This window comes from Hyperolius riggenbachi, chromosome 10, assembly GCF_040937935.1.
Source record: "Hyperolius riggenbachi isolate aHypRig1 chromosome 10, aHypRig1.pri, whole genome shotgun sequence".
Lineage (NCBI taxonomy): Eukaryota > Metazoa > Chordata > Amphibia > Anura > Hyperoliidae > Hyperolius > Hyperolius riggenbachi.
In genome coordinates, this window is record NC_090655.1 from 79,670,550 (window position 1) to 79,692,912 (window position 22,363).

Sequence of the window (22,363 nt, forward strand, 5' to 3'; positions counted from 1 at the left end):
ATTTGTCTTGTTGGGGGCCTCATGATTGCTAAATTTGTCTTGTTGGGGGCCTCATGATTGCTGAGTTGGTCATGTTGGGGACCTCATGATTGCTAAATTTGTCTTGTTGGGGGCCTCATGATTGCTGAGTTGGTCATGTTGGGGGCCTCATATTTGCTCATGATTGCTGAATTTGTCTTGGAACATGCTGGAAGGTACATACTGAGGGAGGTTGGGTGAGTGTGAGCCTGCTAACCTCCATGTACATTTGGCTCCACCCATAACCACGCCCACATTTATTATGTGGCCACGCCTTCGCCTTAGGGGGTGCATTGATAGTCTTTGTTCCCCGGCGCTGAAAGCCCTAGCTACGCCTCTGCTGAGAGGGACAGTGCTAGTGCGCATGCACTGGGAAGCCACTCTTTTGGACGCAGGAAAGGTTGAGGTATGAGGACAGGGCAAGCCCCATTAGGACTCAAAGGCTTCCTCCTCCCAAGGTACAAATCAAAAACAGTGCATTGCATTTCCAGAGGCGTTGGTACATATATATATTCTACAGAGCTGCATGGGTGCCTACCTCTAAGTTGCTTGATAACAATGTCTCGTTCTTGACCTCCTTCTCGCCCTCTTAGTGCCGTCTTGTAGATTGGACCAAACCTCCCCTCCCCCATCAGCTGGAGGGGTTCTCTGACCCTGTCCCATGGTATCTCTAGAGCTACAAGAGCGGGATCTTTTGCTCTCAGTACACTTTCCAATGACAGCTCTTCCAGAGAGATTCCTCCTGGGCTCACACTTCTCAGGCTCTGCTGGATTGGAGGACCTGTAGACACATATAAAAGAAGGATCAGCATCCATTGAAAGAAGAAATGAGTGACCATTCATTGATAGGTGCGCATTACTGCTTATATCCGAGGCGAGTGAAATGTAAAGGCTGACATTAATTTCCTTTTAAACATTGCACATTGCCTGGCTGTCCTGCTGATTATCTACCTCTAATACTTTTAGCCATAGACCCTGAACAAGCATGCAGATCAGGTGTTCTAACTGAAGTCTGAATAGATTAGCTGCATCCTCATTTCAGGTCTGTGATTCAGACACAACTGTAGCTAAAGACATCAGCAGGACTGCCAGAAAACTGTGTTTAAAACGAAATAAATATGGCAGCCACCATTAGTATCTCACTTCTGGGATCCTTTAAAGTGAACCTGAGGTGAAGAAAAAAACAAAACACTGTTGAGATAAAAAAAACAAAAAACCAAAACAAAACAGTTATCCTCTTACTCATAAACCAGTTTTATTTTATGCTTAAAACGTAAAAAGTAGATTTCATATTTTGTAGTGTCTGCTCAATGGCACAGTCTTTTAAGTGTCCCAGGGCTAAAATAGCTACCTATTACCTTTTATATCCACCCCCTGCACTTCAGAAGCTGTTCTCTTCCAGGCAAAAGTTTATAAGGCTGTAATTCTTTATCAGTGAGGGTATGCTATAGTCTGACAACCAGGTTCCATCTGGAGAGAAACTGTCAGTAGCATACCTGAATGTTAACTCTTTCAGGCAGAAAAAAAAGAAGAAAAAAAAAAAAAAAAAAAAAAAAAGAACACAGCCTATGTATTTGTATGCTTGGAAATGTACACACATGTTTATCTCATCATGTCACCTTAGGTGCACTTTAAGGAACAGTAACAATCAGGATCGTTTATTTCGCCAAGCATGATTGGGTCATGCCCGGAATTATTTTTGGCACATACATATAGCTCAGGAAGAAGGCATATATAGAGACATAGATTACATTACGTTATACATTATACATTGCAGTCCATTAAGTGACCCAGAGATTTCATACAGTTAGTCTTGTCCAGCAATGCGTACAACGCTTAACTATATCAACCTCTAATGTACTGACTACCACACCATGAATTCTCATGTTGTACACATGGATATTTCATGGTAGCAGGAAAAAAGGGCGCCGGTGGGTAGTGGGCGAAAAGGGTGCCGCCATAGACTCTAATGCAGTCATTAATACAGTGAAAAAAAAGTAGAAAAAAAATGGACACTGATAAATATCGTTAACAACATTAGAACATTAAAGTTTTGGAAGTATGTTATCGTTTTAGAAGTTTGCAACATTATAGTTTTTGTCATATTAGTTCGTTTGTATGTACACATTTTATGTTCTCAAATATATTATTGTTTCTATGTGTAAAAGAGTGTTTCTGCATGGGGAGTAATTAGGGTTAGACCCCACCAGGGGGAGTGGTTAGGGTTAAGCACCACCCAGGGGGCAGTTAGGGTTACGCAACACTTGGGTGGGGAGGTTAGGGTTAGGCACTACCAGGGGAGTGGTTAATTTTAGGCACCACCAGGGGAGGGTTCTGTGTAAGAGTAGAGTTGGGTTAAGATGTATTGTTGAATTGCGTTACAATTTTTAACGTTAATATATTTTCGTTATCAACTCCTGTCTTTTTTTTTTTACTGTATTTAACGTTAACCAATTTAATTAACAATGTTTATCGTTGAGATTTCGTTATCCACCGGAGCCGATTTATTATCCAGCTAGGCTCTTTTTCATGCATGCATATTTTGTTTATTGCATTTAAAAAAAAAAATAGAAATGTTATTTTATATTTTTATTGTATTTTAGCACTTTATTGAAATATTTTATTCTTCCACATATAACCTATATGCACAGACAATCTATTTAGACATTTGGTTCAAAAAGTTTGACTTCTATAACTTTTGCCCTTAGATTTGCAGCAGTCACAGCATGTTGTTCACTTATTGCAAAAGACACGTTAAAATTCGCAGCCTTCTTTTTTTCTTCCCCACACTCCCCTCCTTTTCTCCTTCCCCTACAACTTGAACACACAAATGTACTGAACTGTATGTTGTAAATGTAGCTTTGGAAAAATAAATACAAATGTACCTGTTAAAAACAATTGCATTTGTATGCTTTTTTTCTTTACCATGGCTAATGAAAGCCGATGTTAATTTGCATGCACTGTGCAAATTTATGCTGTAAAATGTTTTTTCACGTACATGCGAGAATATGAACACAGTTTGGAGACTTATAGCAGAAGTGCAATTCTCCAATGACTCATTATATGTGCAGCAAACGCGTCTTTGCACATTCGTAATTCATATGCTAGTTTTACTAAGTGTGAACTCTGTCTAATGCATCTACAAAGGTCTCCCTTAGGAAAATATGTGATCTACTAAAACCCAGACAGGATTTTGTTTATTTTTTATTCTGCACGCAACTGCAGCCACTGATTCAGAAACCTCTCTCTCAACCTCTCAACAACCCAACTCACCTCTCTTTCCTTTCAACAACCCAAGATCATGTTATGAGTAGTGACGAGCACGCATTTCACATTTTGCAATTGTGAAGCAAAATCACAATGTGATAATGCAGAACAAATGGTAATTGATTTAATTCATAACTGTAATCTGGAACCACAATTACAGAATATTTTGCATAATTTTAATGTAATTTTATGCTGACTTTAAAATGTATTAGCAATGCCTACATACATGCTGTTGTCAGCAAAATTGTTATGTATGCTAAGAGGAATAGTGGGAACAAGTCAATTAAAGACCTGGTCGTTTTTGAGCAAATCAAATTTTAAAAAAAATATTTAAAAAAAACTTGTTTTTAAACTTGCTAAAATGACATTTTTCTGAGTTTAAAAAACATTTTTCCTTTGAATTTATAAAATAGATTATCTTAAAAACTATAAGGTCTTTTTGAATTTTTTTTTTTTTTACTTGTTCCCACTTTACGTAGCAATATTGTTGACAATATCATGTATTGTGTCGTTACTAATAACTGCTAAATTTGGCACTAAATTACACAAAATCGCGGGAAATGCAAAATTATCAAAGGGTTATGCAAAAACAATTGAATTTCCAAATCGTAATTCCGTATGTGCATACTTGGGAAATTTTACGCAAAATTTCACATATTTGTAGATAGCAGATTACAACCATCATTAAATTAAATCCTCACTGGAGAACTCTGAAAAAAATTCATGCTCTTCATGCGATTATTGCTCCTCAGCTTTGTGATTGGTGAAGCTTTCTGAACTTCAGCACAATCACAATCCTGGAAGGAGAAAATAGTGTTGGGCGAACAGTGTTCGCCACTGTTCGGGTTCTGCAGAACATCACCCTGTTCGGGTGATGTTCGAGTTCGGCCGAACACCTGACGGTGCTCGGCCAAACCGTTCGGCCATATGGCCGAACTAAGAGCGCATGGCCGAACGTTCCCCGAACGTTCGGCTAGCGCTGTGATTGGCCGAACGGGTCACGTGGTTCGGACCCGAACGCGCTCTGATTGGCCGAACTGTCACGTGGTTCGGGTAAATAAATACCCGAACCACGTCATATCTCCGCCATTTGTCTGTGGGTTTAGCTTTGGGTAGGCAGGCAGGGTAGTTCGCGCTCCAGCCACGCTAGCCAGGGTCCCCCCCAGTCATTGTGTGTCACTGCTGGGAACAGTAGTACACCGCTCGTTCAGCCACACTATATAGCATTCTGTGTACTGTTCTGTGTCTGCTGGGAACAGTAGTACACCGCTCGTTCAGCCACACTATATAGCATTCTGTGTACTGTTCTGTGTCTGCTGGGAACAGTAGTACACCGCTCGTTCAGCCACACTATATAGCATTCTGTGTACTGTTCTGTGTCTGCTGGGAACAGTAGTACACCGCTCGTTCAGCCACACTATATAGCATTCTGTGTACTGTTCTGTGTCTGCTGGGAACAGTAGTACACCGCTCGTTCAGCCACACTATATAGCATTCTGTGTACTGTTCTGTGTCTGCTGGGAACAGTGGTACACCGCTCGTTCAGCCACACTATATAGCATTCTGTGTACTGTTCTGTGTCTGCTGGGAACAGTAGTACACCGCTCGTTCAGCCACACTATATAGCATTCTGTGTACTGTTCTGTGTCTGCTGGGAACAGTAGTACACCGCTCGTTCAGCCACACTATATAGCATTCTGTGTACTGTTCTGTGTCTGCTGGGAACAGTGGTACACCGCTCGTTCAGCCACACTATATAGCATTCTGTGTACTGTTCTGTGTCTGCTGGGAACAGTAGTACACCGCTCGTTCAGCCACACTATATAGCATTCTGTGTACTGTTCTGTGTCTGCTGGGAACAGTAGTACACCGCTCGTTCAGCCACACTATATAGCATTGTTTACTGACACTATATAGCAGACTATATAGCATTGTGTGTACACCGCTCAGCCAGACTATATACCATTGTTTACTGACACTCTGTGTACACCGCTCAGCCAGACTATATACCATTGTTTACTGCCACTCTGATTCTGCTGGGAACAGTAGTACACCGCTCGCTCAGCCAGACTATATACCATTGTTTACTGACACTCTGTGTACACCGCTCAGCCAGACTATATACCATTGTTTACTGCCACTCTGATTCTGCTGGGAACAGTAGTACACCGCTCGCTCAGCCAGACTATATACCATTGTTTACTGACACTATATAGCAGACTATATAGCATTGTGTGTACACCGCTCAGCCAGACTATATACCATTGTTTACTGACACTCTGTGTACACCGCTCAGCCAGACTATATACCATTGTTTACTGCCACTCTGATTCTGCTGGGAACAGTAGTACACCGCTCGCTCAGCCAGACTATATACCATTGTTTACTGACACTATATAGCAGACTATATAGCATTGTGTGTACACCGCTCAGCCAGACTATATACCATTGTTTACTGACACTCTGTGTACACCGCTCAGCCAGACTATATACCATTGTTTACTGCCACTCTGATTCTGCTGGGAACAGTAGTACACCGCTCGCTCAGCCAGACTATATACCATTGTTTACTGACACTATATAGCAGACTATATAGCATTGTGTGTACACCGCTCAGCCAGACTATATAACATTGTTTACTGACACTCTGTGTACACCGCTCAGCCAGACTATATACCATTGTTTACTGCCACTCTGATTCTGCTGGGAACAGTAGTACACCGCTCGCTCAGCCAGACTATATACCATTGTTTACTGACACTATATAGCAGACTATATAGCATTGTGTGTACACCGCTCAGCCAGACTATATACCATTGTTTACTGACACTCTGTGTACACCGCTCAGCCAGACTATATACCATTGTTTACTGCCACTCTGATTCTGCTGGGAACAGTAGTACACCGCTCGCTCAGCCAGACTATATACCATTGTTTACTGACACTCTGTGTACACCGCTCAGCCAGACTATATACCATTGTTTACTGCCACTCTGATTCTGCTGGGAACAGTAGTACACCGCTCGCTCAGCCAGACTATATAGCATTGTGTTTACTGCCACTCTGTGTACACCGCTCAGCCACACTATATAGCATTGCGTACTCTGCCAGTCAGTGTGTATATTGCTGGGATCAGTAATACTCCACTCACCGTCAACCACTATATGAGCTCAACATGAGTTCCCCAGAGACCTCCGCTGTGAGCAGCACTCCCAACAACAGCAACAGCCAACGCCCCACGCAAGCTATAACATCCACCCCAGCAGCCAGTGGTCAGCAGCAGCCCTCCCCGGAGGAGAACGTTGTGTCCATCAGTCCGTCGCCAGAGCGATTAATGAGGGCTGCCATTGAGGAGATGATGGGGCCTGATGTGGAGGAGGAGGTCTGGCTCAGGCCAGCATCCCAAGTTAATGTTGAGGACGATGAGGGGTCTGTGTCTGGGGATGTTGGGGTGGCAGAGGTGGTGGGTGGGTCAGACTCAGGAGAAGAGTTGTATGATGAGGATGATGATCGGGACCATCTGTATGTGCCTCAGAGTCCGACCCCGGAAAACATGTTGTATCGTGTGTTTAGGTACTAAAATCTGCGTTCCCTCCCAGTAGTGTTGGGCGAACAGTGTTTGCCACTGTTCGGGTTCTGCAGAACATCACCCTGTTCGGGGTGACTATATAGCAGACTATATAGCATTGTGTTTAATGCCACTCTGTGTACACGGCTCAGCCACACTATATAGCATTGTGTTTACTTCCACTCTGTGTCTGCTGGGAACAGTAGTACACCGCTCACCCGCCACTGTATAGCATTGTGCTCTGTGTCACTGCTGACAATAGTGGTACACCGCTCACCCACCACTGTATAGCATTTCTGTACTGCCACTGTACTGCTGCCAGTCAGCGTGTACTTTAAGGATAAGTGAAATGAGGAAGAAATCCGGTGAAAGAGGGAGGGGCAAGGGAAGAGGTGTTTCCCCTGACGGTTCACGTACAGGCCACAGGGGAGCACCCAAGAAAACCCACTCAATACTGCCCATGTTGTCCAGGACAACAACCCTCACAGATCCAAAAGAACAGGACCAGATAATTACTTGGATGACCTCTCAAGCGTCCAGCAGTGGGTTAAGCAGCACCAGCACATCACGCACGAGGTCCGAGTCCTCAGCCAGTTAAAGTCTGGGCTTTCTTTGAAGACTGCACTGAGGATGTTACCATGGCGATTTGCAAGGTGTGCAAGACCCGCCTGAGCAGGGGGAAAAGTATTAACAACCTCTCCACCACCAGCATGAGCCGCCACATTCTATCCAAACATCCCACTCTGTGGGCAAACGCGGCAGGACAGGGTACCACCAGCAACACTGCCTCCCTTGGGTTCACCAGACTCACCACCAGACCCGCCTCAGCAGCAGCAGTAGCCCAGCCATTGCGTGGTTCACAACATTCACAAACATCAGACGATGCTGACACTGTCACTTTCCGGACTAGTGCTCTTGAGGTCTCCCAGTGTTCATCAAACACAACAACCAACAGCCCTTCGGTGTGCAGCGCTACGGTTGAGTTGTCTGTCTCTGAGATGTTTGAGCACAAGAGGAAATTGCCAGCAAATGACCCCCGGGCCGTGGCAGTAACAGCCAGCCAGCATAGCCAAGCTTCTGGCCTGCGAAATGCTGCCATATCGAGTGGTGGAGACAAACAGCTTCAAGGGCATGATGTCAGTGGCCATCCCACGTTACGTGGTTCCCAGCCGCTACCACTTTGCGCGCTCTGCAGTGCCTGAGTTGCATGAGCACGTGGTCAGCTAAATAACCCGAAGCTTGAAGAATGCCGTTGCCTGCAAGGTTCACCTCACCACTGACACCTGGACGAGTGCGTTCGGCCAGGGTCGATACATCTCCCTTACTGCGCACTGGGTGAACCTTGTGGAGCCTGGCAGCGATTCCTCACCTGCTACGGCGCGGGTGTTGCCCACGCCGCAAACAGCTGCACCGCCGTCCCTCCCACTGGATAACAACAGCAGCACCTACCTCTCTGACTCCTTCTCCTCCAACGCATCTCAAAGCTGTACCTCATCCGGAAACGCTAACCCAGCACCAGCAGCAGTAGGATCGTGGAAGCAGTGCAGCACAGCTGTTGGCATGCGTCAGCAAGCGTTGCTGAAGCTGATCTGCCTTGGGGATAAGCAGCACACAGGGGAGGAAATTTGGAGGGGAATAAAGGAACAGACGGATTTGTGGCTGGCACCGCTGGACCTGAAACCGGGCATGAAGCTAGACACCTGGCACGAACTGGCAATGTACGCAATAGAGGTGCTGGCTTGCCCGGCAGCCAGCGTTATGTCGGAACGCTGTTTCAGTGCTGCCGGAGGCATCATCACAGATCGGCGTATCCGCCTCTCCACAGAAAATGCAGACCGTCTGACTCAAATTAAAATGAATCAATCCTGGATTGGAAACGACTACGCAACACTCCTGGACCCCAACCAAGTAACATGACCGATGAACATCTGGGATGGTTTAGCGTTTCCGGTCCCTGTTTATTGAACCTCTCATCTGTATTACATTTATGACTGCATGGCGGCAAAAAGCATTGCTGCTATATCCGCACGCTTTTTGTCCTCATGCAAGGCCTGGGTTGTTGTGTCTCACAAAGCGTGGCCTTCTCCTCCTGCGCCTCCTCCTGTTCCATCACGTGTGCTGCTGCTGCTGCTGCTGCTGCTGGGTTACCGTTGCCGGTCCCTGTTTATGGAACCTCTTATCTTTATTACATTTATGACTACATGGCGGTACAAAGCATGCTATCCGCACGCTTTTTGTCCTCATGCAAGGCCTGGGTTGTTGTGTCTCACAAAGCGTGGCCTTCTCCTCCTGCGCCTCCTCCTGTTCCATCACGTGTGCTGCTGCTGCTGCTGCTGCTGCTGCTGGGTTACCGTTGCCGGTCCCTGTTTATGGAACCTCTTATCTTTATTACATTTATGACTACATGGCGGTACAAAGCATGCTATCCGCACGCTTTTTGTCCTCATGCAAGGCCTGGGTTGTTGTGTCTCACAAAGCGTGGCCTTCTCCTCCTGCGCCTCCTCCTGTTCCATCACGTGTGCTGCTGCTGCTGCTGCTGCTGCTGGGTTACCGTTGCCGGTCCCTGTTTATGGAACCTCTTATCTTTATTACATTTATGACTACATGGCGGTACAAAGCATGCTATCCGCACGCTTTTTGTCCTCATGCAAGGCCTGGGTTGTTGTGTCTCACAAAGCGTGGCCTTCTCCTCCTGCGCCTCCTCCTGTTCCATCACGTGTGCTGCTGCTGCTGCTGCTGCTGGGTTAGCGTTGCCGCGTGGTCCCTGTTTATTGAACCTCTTATCTTTATTACATTTATGACTACATGGCGGTACAAAGCATGCTATCCGCACGCTTTTTGTCCTCATGCAAGGCCTGGGTTGTTGTGTCTCACAAAGCGTGGCCTTCTCCTCCTGCGCCTCCTCCTGTTCCATCACGTGTGCTGCTGCTGGGTTAGCGTTGCCGCGTGGTCCCTGTTTATTGAACCACTTATCTTTATTACATTTATGACTGCATGGTGGTACAAAGCATGCTATCCGCACGCTTCTTGTCCTCATGCAAGGCCTGGGTTGTTGTGTCTCAAAGCGTGGCCTTCTCCTCCTGCGCCACCCTCCTCCTGTTCCATCACGTGTGCTGCTGCTGGGTTAGCATTACCGGTCCCTTTTCCTGGAACCTCTTATATGTATTACATTTATGACTGCATGCCGACAAAAAGCATGTTACCTGTGCAAAGAAAACAGACATTTCCCGCATTTAAAAGACAGTTTTCCCTTTGAAACTTTAAAATCGATTTTCTCAAAAACTATAAGCTCTTTTTGCTAAATTTTTTTTTCCTCTTGTACCCACTCCCAAGGTGCACATACCCTGTAAATTTGGGGTATGTAGCATGTAAGGAGGCTTTACAAACCACAAAAGTTCGGGTCCCCATTGACTTCCATTATGTTCGGAGTTCGGGTCGAACACCCGAACATCGCGGCCATGTTCGGCCTGTTCGGCCCGAACCCGAACATCTAGATGTTCGCCCAACACTAGGAGAAAAAAAGTGATGCAACACTTGGGGCATAAATCTGAAGGCACTTATATGAATCAGAGATGCCAAAATATGAGGTAAAACTGAATTGTTTATATTTAGAGGACTGACAATGGCCTCAATTCACTAAGATCATGCTGGTGATAATAAGGCAAGAGAAAACTTACCTCCACACAGTAAGAGAGTTATCTTATCTCTTCATTCCTTAAGTTACCTCCTCTGTAGTTAATTTACCTCCTCTGTAGTTATTTTCACACACAGTTAATAAACAGCCTGTCTTTAACTCTGGAGTTATTTTAAGGATTGAAGAGTTAACTTAAAAACAGAAGAGTTAACTTTAGGTTTGCCTGAGGTAAAAGGTTTCCTGAATACGACATGCCTCATCACCATGGTGACCACTCTAGAAACGTTATTAAAGACAGGAGATAAACTTAGTGAATTGAGGCCATTATGTACAGTTACTATCACTAAAATGGCCCTTACTGATTGTTTCAGGTGACAGTTTAAGAAACATTGTACAGTGATAATTCAAACGGTGTTTAATGCATTTTGAAAGTGATTCCCTGCATAGTGGCCACAGCCTGGACACAAAGAACAAACACGTTGTCAATCAAAGCAGCAGTGTGAAAGCAGCCTGCTGTAATTTAGTTTTACATTTGGGTGGAGTGGGTGGCTTGAGATGTTCTGTAGAGCTTGCCAAGTGCAGCCTTTCTAATATCAATATGAATAAGGCGTGAATAGGTTGTTGTACAGGGAACAAATTGTTCTCCCAAAAAAACTTTCCTCTTCTAGGTACATGAAGCTTGTGAATACAAGAAACATAAAGAATGTATCAATGTGTGCCTGGACTACAGCTCAAGCTATTACTATAGTAACTGTTAACATGGCTGTATGAATGAGTAAGAATCAAACCAACTGTGTAATGTCTAGAATTTAAGGGATTATATGACATCCTTTGTGGCAGCGATGCACAAAAGTACAATAGTATCAATCAGCAGCAACAGATTAGTATATTAAAGTCCAGCTGTAGGCAAAAAAAGACACTTTAATTCCATCATGTAACCATTAAAACCTACTAGATGGATGTGTTTTTGTAAAACGGAATCAGGAGTGTAATTAGAGGGAAGCAGCCCTTGTGACCCCAGGGGGGCCAAACTAACCTTCCCATTATCTGATACTTCCTCCGATACCGGGGACTGACTATACTTAAGGGGTTTGTGTGGCTACACTTGTTATGGGTGTGACGATCATGATGGCCACACTTGTTTTACGACCCTTGTCAGATGGGCCGCAAGGCAGTGAAGGGCACCAAGGGGAGGCAAGGGAAGGGGTGTGAGCATTGGGGGTTACATCAGAGTTTTGTTGGGGAAGGGGGGGGTTGGCATGTATTGTAGTTGTGCCACAGGGAGAGATGTATTGCTTTGGAGATAAGAGTAGTGATGAGCACAAATTTTGCATAGAGGGAATTTCGCATCAAAATTTGCAATTACGATGCACAATTGTAATATGAAATATCGGGAAAAATCTTAATTTCATTTGTAATTGTATCATTTGTAATTTTGCGTAATTTTCGCCAACTTTAGCGGTTAATCGCAAACCCCCCCATACATGATATCGCCACCAAAATTGCTTCATATGTTAAGGTTATAGTAAACCCCATTTGGTGGACTACAAGGCTAAGTATACCTTGGGCCGCATAGCCAGACTGGACAAATCACTAGTACAGTATCCAGGGCTCCTTAAAAATTGCAGCTGCCACTGAATAGAGGCAACCACTCGCTTCCTGTGCGTGGCTCCGATATCTCCGTGGGTGGGACTTAGCACTCTACTCTTCACTCTCTTTATCTTTGCAGCGTAGGCCCCTCTAATCTGCACTACAAGTGGAAGCAGCCTGTACTGTGCTCCACATGCTACCAGGAGCGTCATCGCTAATAAGCGAAACGATACCCGGGAATGCACTCAATCCCATGGGAGGACTGTGATGATACTTTAATAGGTGATAGCAAAGTGTAAGTGGTAACACTGCATCCTCTTTAGTTTATTTTTAACTTTATTCCTCATTTTCCCCAGGCTGTTTATTTGTACAGTCAGCTTTCTTCCCAGGCTCTTTTAGCTGGCCAGTTTTGGGGAGCACCCGGCTATCATTGGCTTGCTTCCTCATCCTCCTACTATGCTTTAAGCAGAGTTGCACCTGCTCTGTATTCCCCTAGTTGCGCCCCACCTGGCTACTTTTTCATGCCACCCGGCTAGAAAAAATATCTGGGGAGAAAACTGGTACAATACCAGAACAATATCCAGCACTGGTGCCATTCTTATCTTACAAATGTTATTAAGCATCAACCCATCATCACGTAGGGGCCAAAAAACATGTTTACTATAACAGAAGTTTTATTATATCCAGGGTTTACTATACCAGGCATTCCTCTGATAGACTTATAATGGAGATTGTCCGGGACCTGGAGAGGTAGTTTATACCAGAATGTTTGCTATACCAGTTTATTATAACGAGATTATACTGTAGTGGGTACAAGTCAAAAATAATTTTTGCAAAAAGATCTTGCAAAAAGACCTTGTAGTTTTTGAGAAAATTGATTTTAAAAATGCAAAAAGAAAAAATGGTTTTTAACCACTTAACATCTCAGTCGTTTTCAGCTAATGCATCCGAGCAATGTTCACCTCCCATTCATTAGCCTATAACTTTATCACTACTTATCACAATGAACTGATCTATATCTTGTTTTTTCCGCCACCAATTAGGCTTTCTTTGGGGGGTACATTTTGCTAAGAGCCACTTTACTGTAAATGCATTTTAACAGGAAGAATAAGAAAAAAAAATGAAAAAATTCATTATTTGTCAGTTTTCGGCCATTATAGTTTTAAAATAATACATGCCTCCATAATTAAAACCCACGTATTGTTATTGCCCATTTGTCATGGTTATTTCACCATTTAAATTATGTCCCTATCACAATGTATCGCGACAATATTTTATTTGGAAATAAAAGAGCATTTTTTCCGTTTTGCATACATCACTATTTACAAGCTTATAAAAAAAAATAGAGAGAAATATTTCATCTTTACATAGATATTTAAAAAGTTTAGACCCTTAGGTAAATATTTATGTGTTTTTTTTTTATAGTAATGTTTTTTTTGTTTTTTTTTATTAAACATTTTATGTGGGCATTTTTGGGAGGGTGGGGTATAAAAGTGTTTTATTTGGGGAAATATTGGTGTATTGTAATGTTTTTGGGCATTTACTTGTAGTTTTACTTTTTGGCCACAAGATGGCAATCTCGATTTTTTTTTACATGACGTCACTCTAAGCGTACAATGTACGCTTAGAGGGACACAGCTTCAGAAAGAGCGAAGCTTCCGAGAGAAGCTGTCGCTTTTTCAGCGGGGGAGAGGAATCAATGATCGGGCTCCATAGCCCGATAAATTGATTCCGTGGCTACCGACTCCGCGGCCGGGAGTGCGCGTGCGCGATCGGCCGCGGGAGCGCGCGGGAGCGCGCCTGTCCTCCTTGACGTTTTTATACGTCAAGGAGGACAAAGTGGTTAAAGAGTACCTGTCGGGCATAAAATCAAATATCAATTCTTCATTTTTATCTGGTAAACAAGTAATAAGGATGCTAATCAGGCAATCCAAAAGTTAAAATCACTATTACTTTTCTTGTTATTAAATTATCATTCCCCAGTTTAGATGACGCTTATTTGGTACACAGAAAATTTGGTACACAAAAGAGTAGTTGCAGGGCATGCTGGGTTGTTTTTTTTTTTTTTTTTTTGCTTCTCTACTTCCCCTCAGACTTAACTAATGCAGCCTGATTGGCTGAAGCCTCTTTCCCTCCTGTTTTCCCCTCCCACACTTCTGTTCCTCTCTGATTAGCCAACATTTCTCAGGCTGAAACAATGCACTTTCTATAGTGAAGGGCGGGCAAATCAGGCAGAGACTAGGGCGGATATTACATCACGACTGGCTTCAAAATAGCCACAGTAAATATGGAAACTGTCTAGAATAGGATTCTCTACTTTTCCTTTATAAAATTCACAGGAATCATAACGTGGACAGTGCAATACATGTTATGTAAGTAGAGCAAGTATTTATCTACCTATATTTTTTTCCTGAGATAGTATAGCTGACAGCTCCTCTTTAAACTAAAAAATACCAAAAAAATCCAGATTTTCTCAAAAACTACAAGGTATGTTTGAAAAATTGTTTTTTTGACTTGTTCCCACTTTTATTCTACTTAGCATATGTTTTGGTGACAATAGCATTGATGGGGGCTTCGCTATTCACCGCAAAAGTTGGCACCAAATTACGCAACAATTATACCTAATTATGAATTATTACACAAAATCATTTGAATTTACAAATTGTAATGACCCCTTGACAGTTTATTATTGGTGCAGAAAGCATTTTCATTTTTCTATTGTAAAAACTAACTGAAAACTTGTTTTTATACATAATTATTTAAAAAATAATATTTAGTCATTGCACCTGAATTTGTGCCTTCATATCCGTATATTGCAAGTAAAGGAAATGTCTACAAAGAGTTAAATGTCTTGGTCTGAAGTGAATAGTCTTGCTTGTGTAGCCCGGGGTTTAGAGTAGGCAAGTTAGATGACAACAAAGGTTCAGTCAGTCATCTCACATCACTGCTGACAAAAGACACGCAGCCATTACCTTGTCTGTACACTGCCTCTTTTTTGTCAGCATACAAACATTAAAAACAGAAAAGATTACAATTCTCCCCTTCCTTTTACTCTCTTATCTCAAATGTCATCAGATCTGGCAGCTCCTGGGCTTCTTCACATATTAGCTTGGCTTGTTCAACCAGCAGGTTAAGCTCTTTACAGTCTGCTGCCGCCTTTAAACTTCCCTGAGGAGAAGTTTGTTTGATGCGCCACCTGTTACATGTAGTACAGAGGCTGCAGGGGGTTAGACTGCATGTGTAGAGCTTTCACTGACAGCCAAGGCGCAGTACTAATTACCTCAGGGCCCTTTCACACCGGGGCGGTGCAGTATTTTTATTTATATAGTCTATGGAGACTTTCATACTGCCACGTTATGGCGTGACAGAAGTGACGTCTGCGCCGCACGCCCGTCACAGGTCCAGAACTACGTTACCGTACGGCTTCTGCGCCGAGTTGTGGTCATCGGGTCGGCCCGAGAGTCAAGTCTATGGCAACGCGGGGTTTTTTAAAAAATGACTGACGTGACGTCTCAGCACACATATGCGGAAGTGAATTTTTACAGTGCGCTCCTGAGCACTTCCGCACACCCCGAAAGCAGGAAGTAAACGCAAGCGCGCGTCACTTTCTGCTTGGCCCAATGCCAGATGGGGAATACTGCGTAGTGACATGGTATTCCCCAAAAGCCATTTTTGGCGGTGCGGCGCAGCTCCCACACCGCCAGTTAGTATATGTGAACTTTGCTTGAGGCTGGTTTCACACTGCAAACTAGAATTCTGGTTCATGTCTAATTTAACATCACATTTCTACAGTCTTCCCACCTCCATCCTTCCATTCATCACCTCCACCCATACTCCCACCTATAATCTACTCCCTACCTCACCGAGTCACCTGACAGCACCTACCCTCCTTTTCCTCATTAAAGTGGACCTAAACTCTCTTGCACAGGACACCAGGAAAGCACAGAGAAGCCCACCCGGTTTGTGCTTAGAGAGAAGAGCCTGTCTAATTCCCCCTCATCTGCAAGTAATCACAAATGTAATTTGAGCTCTCAGCTGTGTCAGCTCAGAAATTAGGAAGACTCGGTAGGCACAGCTAATATGTAAACTCAGGCCTGGAGATGCAGAGGATGGTCCACTGAATCAGCACCTGAAGTGAGATCCAATAGAGTAAGAACCTTTTGATTTAGCAGCCGATAAATCATGATAAGCCATGTATCACTTTGAATAGATCGGCTTCTGTTGAGTGACTGGGGATGAAGACAAATTGGAGGTAAATAAACTTGGAGTCAGCGGTGAGGTGACGCACTTATTGAGCCCAGATATTAAGACCATCCAGGTTAGGAAGATTGTGATAAGTTGTGTTTTCCTCTATGCATAACATCAAAGTAAGAAACCTGAAATTCTAATGTTTACCAAAGTCCTAACAATGTATCGATCTGAACACAGTGACAGTAAAAAAAACAAAAAGCTTAAAAGGAACCAGACATGTGAGACCTAGGGAAGCTTCCATATTTATTTCCTTTTAAACAATACCAGTTCCATGCCTGTCCTGCTGATCTTTTTGGTCAGTAGGGTCTAAATCACACACCTAAAACAAGCATGCAGATAATCTTGTCTGATTTCTCATAAATCTGATCTGCATGTTTGTTCAGGGTCTCTGGCTTAAAGTATTAAGGCCCATACACACGTCCGTTTTTTGCGAACGATGGGTCGTTTGAACGACCCGTCGCTCAGTCGTTCGCCCGCTAAATTGGGCGTGTGTACAGACTGCTGTTCGCGTGATAAGAGTGAGTTTGAAGCGAGCGAACGACTGAATGACGGGTCGTTCAAACGACCCGTCGTTCGCAAAAAACGGACGTGTGTATGGGCCTTTAGAGGCAGAGGATAAGCATGACAGCCAGGCAATGTGCATTATTTAAAAGGAAATAAACATGTCAGCCTCCATATCCTTCTCGCCTTGGTTCTCTTTAAGTTCACTTTAATCTGTTACTAATCAAAACACATTAAAAAAAACCACTACAAAGAAAATATATTATTTTGCTTGTTTACACACCTGATGTTGCAAGCCCTCAAAACAAGCTATGTAGAATGTTACAACAACATTCCTTCATTGAGTCATTTTTCAACTTCAAATGCAGGCAAAGGCTAGATTTACATAATTGACAAGGTATGCAAATCCCCTTCCACCTTGCTTACAGGAAAGCAGGAAAGCTTGTCTGGTGAGCGCTGCATTGTGTTTTCACAAAGGCTAGGCCTCCCTTTGAAAACTCTTGTGCTCCTACTTCAAACACCTCTGACGCCATCATGAGTATTGTACATTTTGTTTTTGTTTTTTACAGCTGAGATTTAGATTACCTTGTGGCCGTTTCCTTCTGGTTTTCCAGTCTCTGAATCGGAGGCAGAAGATAATGGTGAGCAGGATGACGGTAACGCCAACTAGTAAGACCGGGATCACGATCACCTCATATTCATAGGTTTTCACAGCTAGAAGTAATGATGACATTTAGATATCGGCACTACTTTTAATGGCCTTTTCAATAACTATATATTTCACGTTAAATGGATACATGTCAGGATATGTTGTCACTTGAGGCCGTTTTTTCTTATTTGCATTGCGTTGGATATGCGATGGTCCAGCTGCATCCCATGGCAAAAAAATGACAAACATACGACATTGCGGCAGAGTGCACCAACAGGGTCATATGCATAGCACCACCCCCACTCAGTGACGTACAACCTGTTGGGCAGGAAGTGCATCCCTGAGATTCCAATCTGTCCTCAAAGCCTCAAGGCGCACCGTGCTCTGTTGTTTACGCCATGCACGTCGCCCATAGATTTACATTACCCCAAGCACGGTGCATTAAGCGTGGTGCTTGCGGTAACACGCTGATGTTAGTGTGGGCTCCTCAAATACACACTTTAAATTTACCTTGGCTGAAATTATGGTTTCCCGATCATTTCAGACACACATGCACAGCCCGCTTCATCAGGCAATAAGATAGGGGACAAACAGTAGCTCGTCAGTAGCACGAATGCGAAACGCGTTGCATCTTTTGGGGTACCAATAATAAATTTGTTTAAGACAGTATTTTGAGTCTGCTTTCCGGAGGTAAGTCCACCACTGCCTCCCAGCAAATTGTAAAAATTTTATTACCTTTTATCCTGCTGGCGCCTCTGTTCTCTTACGATAATACTGTGTCCACCCCTGGTGGAGGGGTGACCTACCCCTACTTTCCTGATCTACAGAGAGCGACATCTTAATCCTGAGTGAGGACAGGTCTAATCTCCTCACCTGCATCTACAGTGGTTGCCTAAGAGGTAACCCATGTTTGTGAGTATATTCATCTCACACTTACATTTATCCACGGTTTCCAATACATACTACACTATATTGGGCTCTCGGTGTCTCCTATTTATTTCAGACACACAGGAAAGACCTACCTGTGGTGAGTGCTGAATGTGGTTTTGTTTTGTTGTAATGTTGTTGTTTTCTGTATTGAATAGTCTGGGTACATTGGATTGTAGTAGAAGAGATAAGTACTTGAAGACAGTGGTCCTTATCACTGGATCAGTTTCAAGGCTATCAAGCTCCCAGAGCAACAGTGTACAAATTGTGCCCTCCCGTAGATTCAGGTACACTATTGCGATGCAGTAGCCAGATGTGCCCCCCAGTATTAGGTAGCACCCCCAATAGCCAACTAGAACCCCCCAGTTTTAGTTAGCCACTCATAGCCCTCCACACTGCCTCCAGAGTAGCAACACATTTTGTTGCTATGGAGGTGGGTGGAGGGCTAACGGTGAGGTGCTCAGTGGAGCAGAGCGAGTAGAAGAATAATGCCCTCAACCTGCACTCGGATGAGATGATCGGGGGCCACTGTACCCATGCCACCTTGGTTTACTTACACATGGCTGCGCTGAATGGAATTGTAATGTGCTCAGGACAGGAGGAACTGGTAATACAACTTAACAGTGTCACCCAGTCATATCATTACATCTGTAAACAATCCATTTTCTTTGTAGTCATTTAAAAATTAATTGTTTGCAAAATAATGTGAATGATTGTTACAAGATTAGACCCTATCCTAATTTTACAAGGGTTTTGACCAGCTCTTCTTAAGGTGGCCATACGCTTTTTTTTTACCATCGATATTCGGCCGACTTGATCATTTGGTCAAATCTGTTAGAAATCGATTCCCAAAAGGATTATGGATTGACGGATTTTTGGCCAAACTCAGTAGTTTTGGTTGAGTGCATCGGATAGAACTTGTGTGGGAGCGTGTCACTATTAGCGATCGATTACGCAATGAGTGTAAAGCCAGTTTCTTCTGGCCACTGCCAGGTGCTCCTTCCTGTCTTTTCTGTCCCGGGGTGCTGGTGTAAACTAGAGGTCAAACACTAAAGGCCTCTAGTGATCACTTAAAGCGAATCCGAGATGAAAAACTAACTATAACAAGTAACTTGTCTATATATGTTATCTAAAGTTTAGATAGTTTACATGGCATATTTATCTGCAAACAGCTTCAACAGTTTATGAATATTTATTCCTGTGATAAAATGAGGGCAGCCATGTTCTGTTTGTCACATTGTCACAGGCTGAGAGCTGGAGATGCTATCAGCTTGCCTGTGTGTAAATTCAGTCCCCTCTCCTCCTCCTCCCCTCTGCCTCTGAAATCAATGGCTAGTAACACCTCCTCCCCCTGCCTAGACTGAGTTCCTATAAGCTCTTGCTACTGTCTGAAAATGCCAAGGCACTGTGAAAAGCTGTGGGCGAGGCTTGTTTAGTTTATAGGGAATTAGAGTATTAAAACAAAACAAAAAAAGTATTTGGCTTGAGGAATGCCCTATAAACTATATGAAAGGAACACAATTATGCAATGAGTAAAAGTTTATCTCGGATCCACTTTATGTGCCACAATGCACCTAGTGTTTGGCCTCTAGTGTTTACACATGCGGGGAGAGAGGAGACAGGAAGTAAAGTCCAGCCATGGACAGGGAGGGGAGGGTTCATACATGGGGTAGACCTAGGGGGCATGGCTGTCAGGGAGCACAGATTTTCAATAGATTTCATGCTGAAATCCCGGCAGCCCCTAATGAGTACAGAAGGACGAAATGTTTATGGTGGAGCCAAGTGCGTCTGACGTCACCCGGAATTAAGGATGAGACCAGCCGGTTACGTGTGAGCGAGCATCGCTAGGGAGAGAGTGGACCCGCGTGGCTAAGGGACAGTGGCAAAGGGACGTCAGAACCACGTCATTGCTAGCACAAATTGCTGGGCTTCTGCTAATGAGCGTGCTGTAACCTGTACATACTTCAGTGCGTTAGATAGCGCAGGGAGCTATTTGATTTTAATGTGTTGCATAATAATTGGTTTTATATTTTAATTTTATAACTTGTTGGAGCTGGAATAAAGAACTGGATTTTTATCTGATGTGACAGTGTGCCTGCCTGTGATTTACACAAACGCCAGACCCACCTGGCTTTGAGGTGGAGTGAGTATATCTGGTAAGCCCAAATGCTTAAGGGGGTGAATCTGGCACAGTGTGTGTGACAAGTGTGGTTCACAATATCATGTGGTGAAGCGAAGTAACTGAGCTGTTCTAAACAGCAATGCACTAAGCACAACTTTCTTCCTTGTTTGCTTTTAGCTCTGGATCCGAAGTCAGTGATTTACGGACAACATTATACCTCCCCGACTGTATCTTACACCTGGGACAAAGTTATTTGAGTAGGAGCGCTTTTTGGTCTCTTTTAGTCCTCTATACTGTCCAAGTGGTTTGGAGTCACCCTGAGCTGCTTGGTTACTCTGTTGTACTGATCCAAGCCCTATCCCATAGCGCCAGTTCAATCTCTGCCATGTACGGATGAGGACCAAAAGTCCAAAACAGGCTGTCTGCATGTGGGCAGGGCCGGCCCGCCCATGAGGCGGGGTGAAACCTTTGCCTCAGGCGGCACTTCTGGGGGGCGGCATCCGCCCCGTGGGTGTGGGGGGCCGCCCGAGCTGGAGGGGATAGCGGGCAGGAAGGGGGTATTGTGCCTAGCGGCGGGGAGGGGGGGTCGGACCCCCCCCTCCCTCGCCTGGGTCCCCCGTCCTCCGCTCCCCTCCTGCTTTAAAGAGTTAGGTCGCTGGCTGCATTGTAAGAGGCAACAGGCGGGCATCACTCACCTCTTCCTCGTTCCAGCGTGCGCTCCACTGACGTCACTTCCTGCTACGCCGCAGGAAGTGTCGTCAGTGGAGCGCACGCTTAACGAGGAAGAGGTGAGTGATCCCGCCCGTTGCCTCTTACAATGCAGCCAGCGACGTAACTCTTTAAAGCAGGAGGGGAGCGGAGGACAGGGGACCCAGGTGAGGGGGGGGTCCGATCCCCCTCCCCGTCGCTAGGCCCAATACCCCCTTCCTACACGCTATCCCCTCCAGCTCGGGCGGCCCCCCCACACCCACAGCTTGGGGGGGGGGGGGATTTCTTTCAAGATTGCCTCAGGCGGCAAAAAGTCTAGGGCCGGGCCTGCATGTGGGGTTGATGTAAAATTTATAAGTTATAGGCTCACTATACACCAGCGGGTCTGGATTTAAGCCTGGCTTCAGGGGCATAAATTTACATATTCAGTAGCAGTGCATTGTGGGTGACCACAGATGTTCACTTAAAGAGACTCTGAAGCGAGTCAAAATCCACGTTTTTAACTTCTATTTAGGTTAAGTACTATAGCTAATGCTAAAGCGCCACATCCCCGCGGCAAAACGATGGGTTTATACCCCCCAAATCCCCTGTGCAAAATCCACTACTTGGTCGTGGATTTTGCTGCACATGGAGGCAGAGCTTTGAACTGCAGCTCTGTCTCCATGCGTGTCAATCTGCCCATGGATCTCCACCCCCCCCCAGTCCCTCTCAGTGAAGGAAGATTGAGAGGGGTGGGTGGGAGAGGAGGCGATCTGCAGGGATTGACGCGCGAAGAGGCAGAGCTACAGCCCTAAGCTCTGCCTCAAGCAGGAAGCGCTCCCTGCACTTAGCACAGGGGATTTGGGGGGTATAAACCCCTTATTTTGCCGCGGGGATACGGCCTTTTAGCACTAGCTATAGTGCTTAACATAAATGGAAGTTAAAAACGTGGATTTTGACTCGCTTCAGAGTCTCTTTTAAGCTGAATTGCCATAAGGTAAGTACCTTCTTTTTTTAAGAAGGCAAATCACATCAAGCATCACTTTTTAGTAGGAGAGCTTTTCAGTCTCTTTTAGTCCCTATACTTTCCTAGTTGTTTTGGGTCACCCTGAGGTGCTTGGTTACTCTGTTGAGTGTAAGAGTGCTGTC

The 22,363-nt window shown here is 44.5% G+C and overlaps 1 protein-coding gene across 1 annotated transcript in view; it reads right to left on the reverse strand.

The window, feature by feature from the left end:
- STYK1 (serine/threonine/tyrosine kinase 1) overlaps positions 1–22,363 on the reverse strand; it is a 115,631-nt gene that overhangs the window by 43,106 nt on the left and 50,162 nt on the right. The window contains exons 3-4 of the mRNA XM_068255050.1: positions 17,415–17,543; positions 557–799 (exon numbers count right to left, since the gene is read on the reverse strand). Coding sequence (XP_068111151.1) covers positions 557–799; positions 17,415–17,543 — 372 coding nt within the window. The remainder of the gene's footprint in view (positions 1–556; positions 800–17,414; positions 17,544–22,363) is intronic.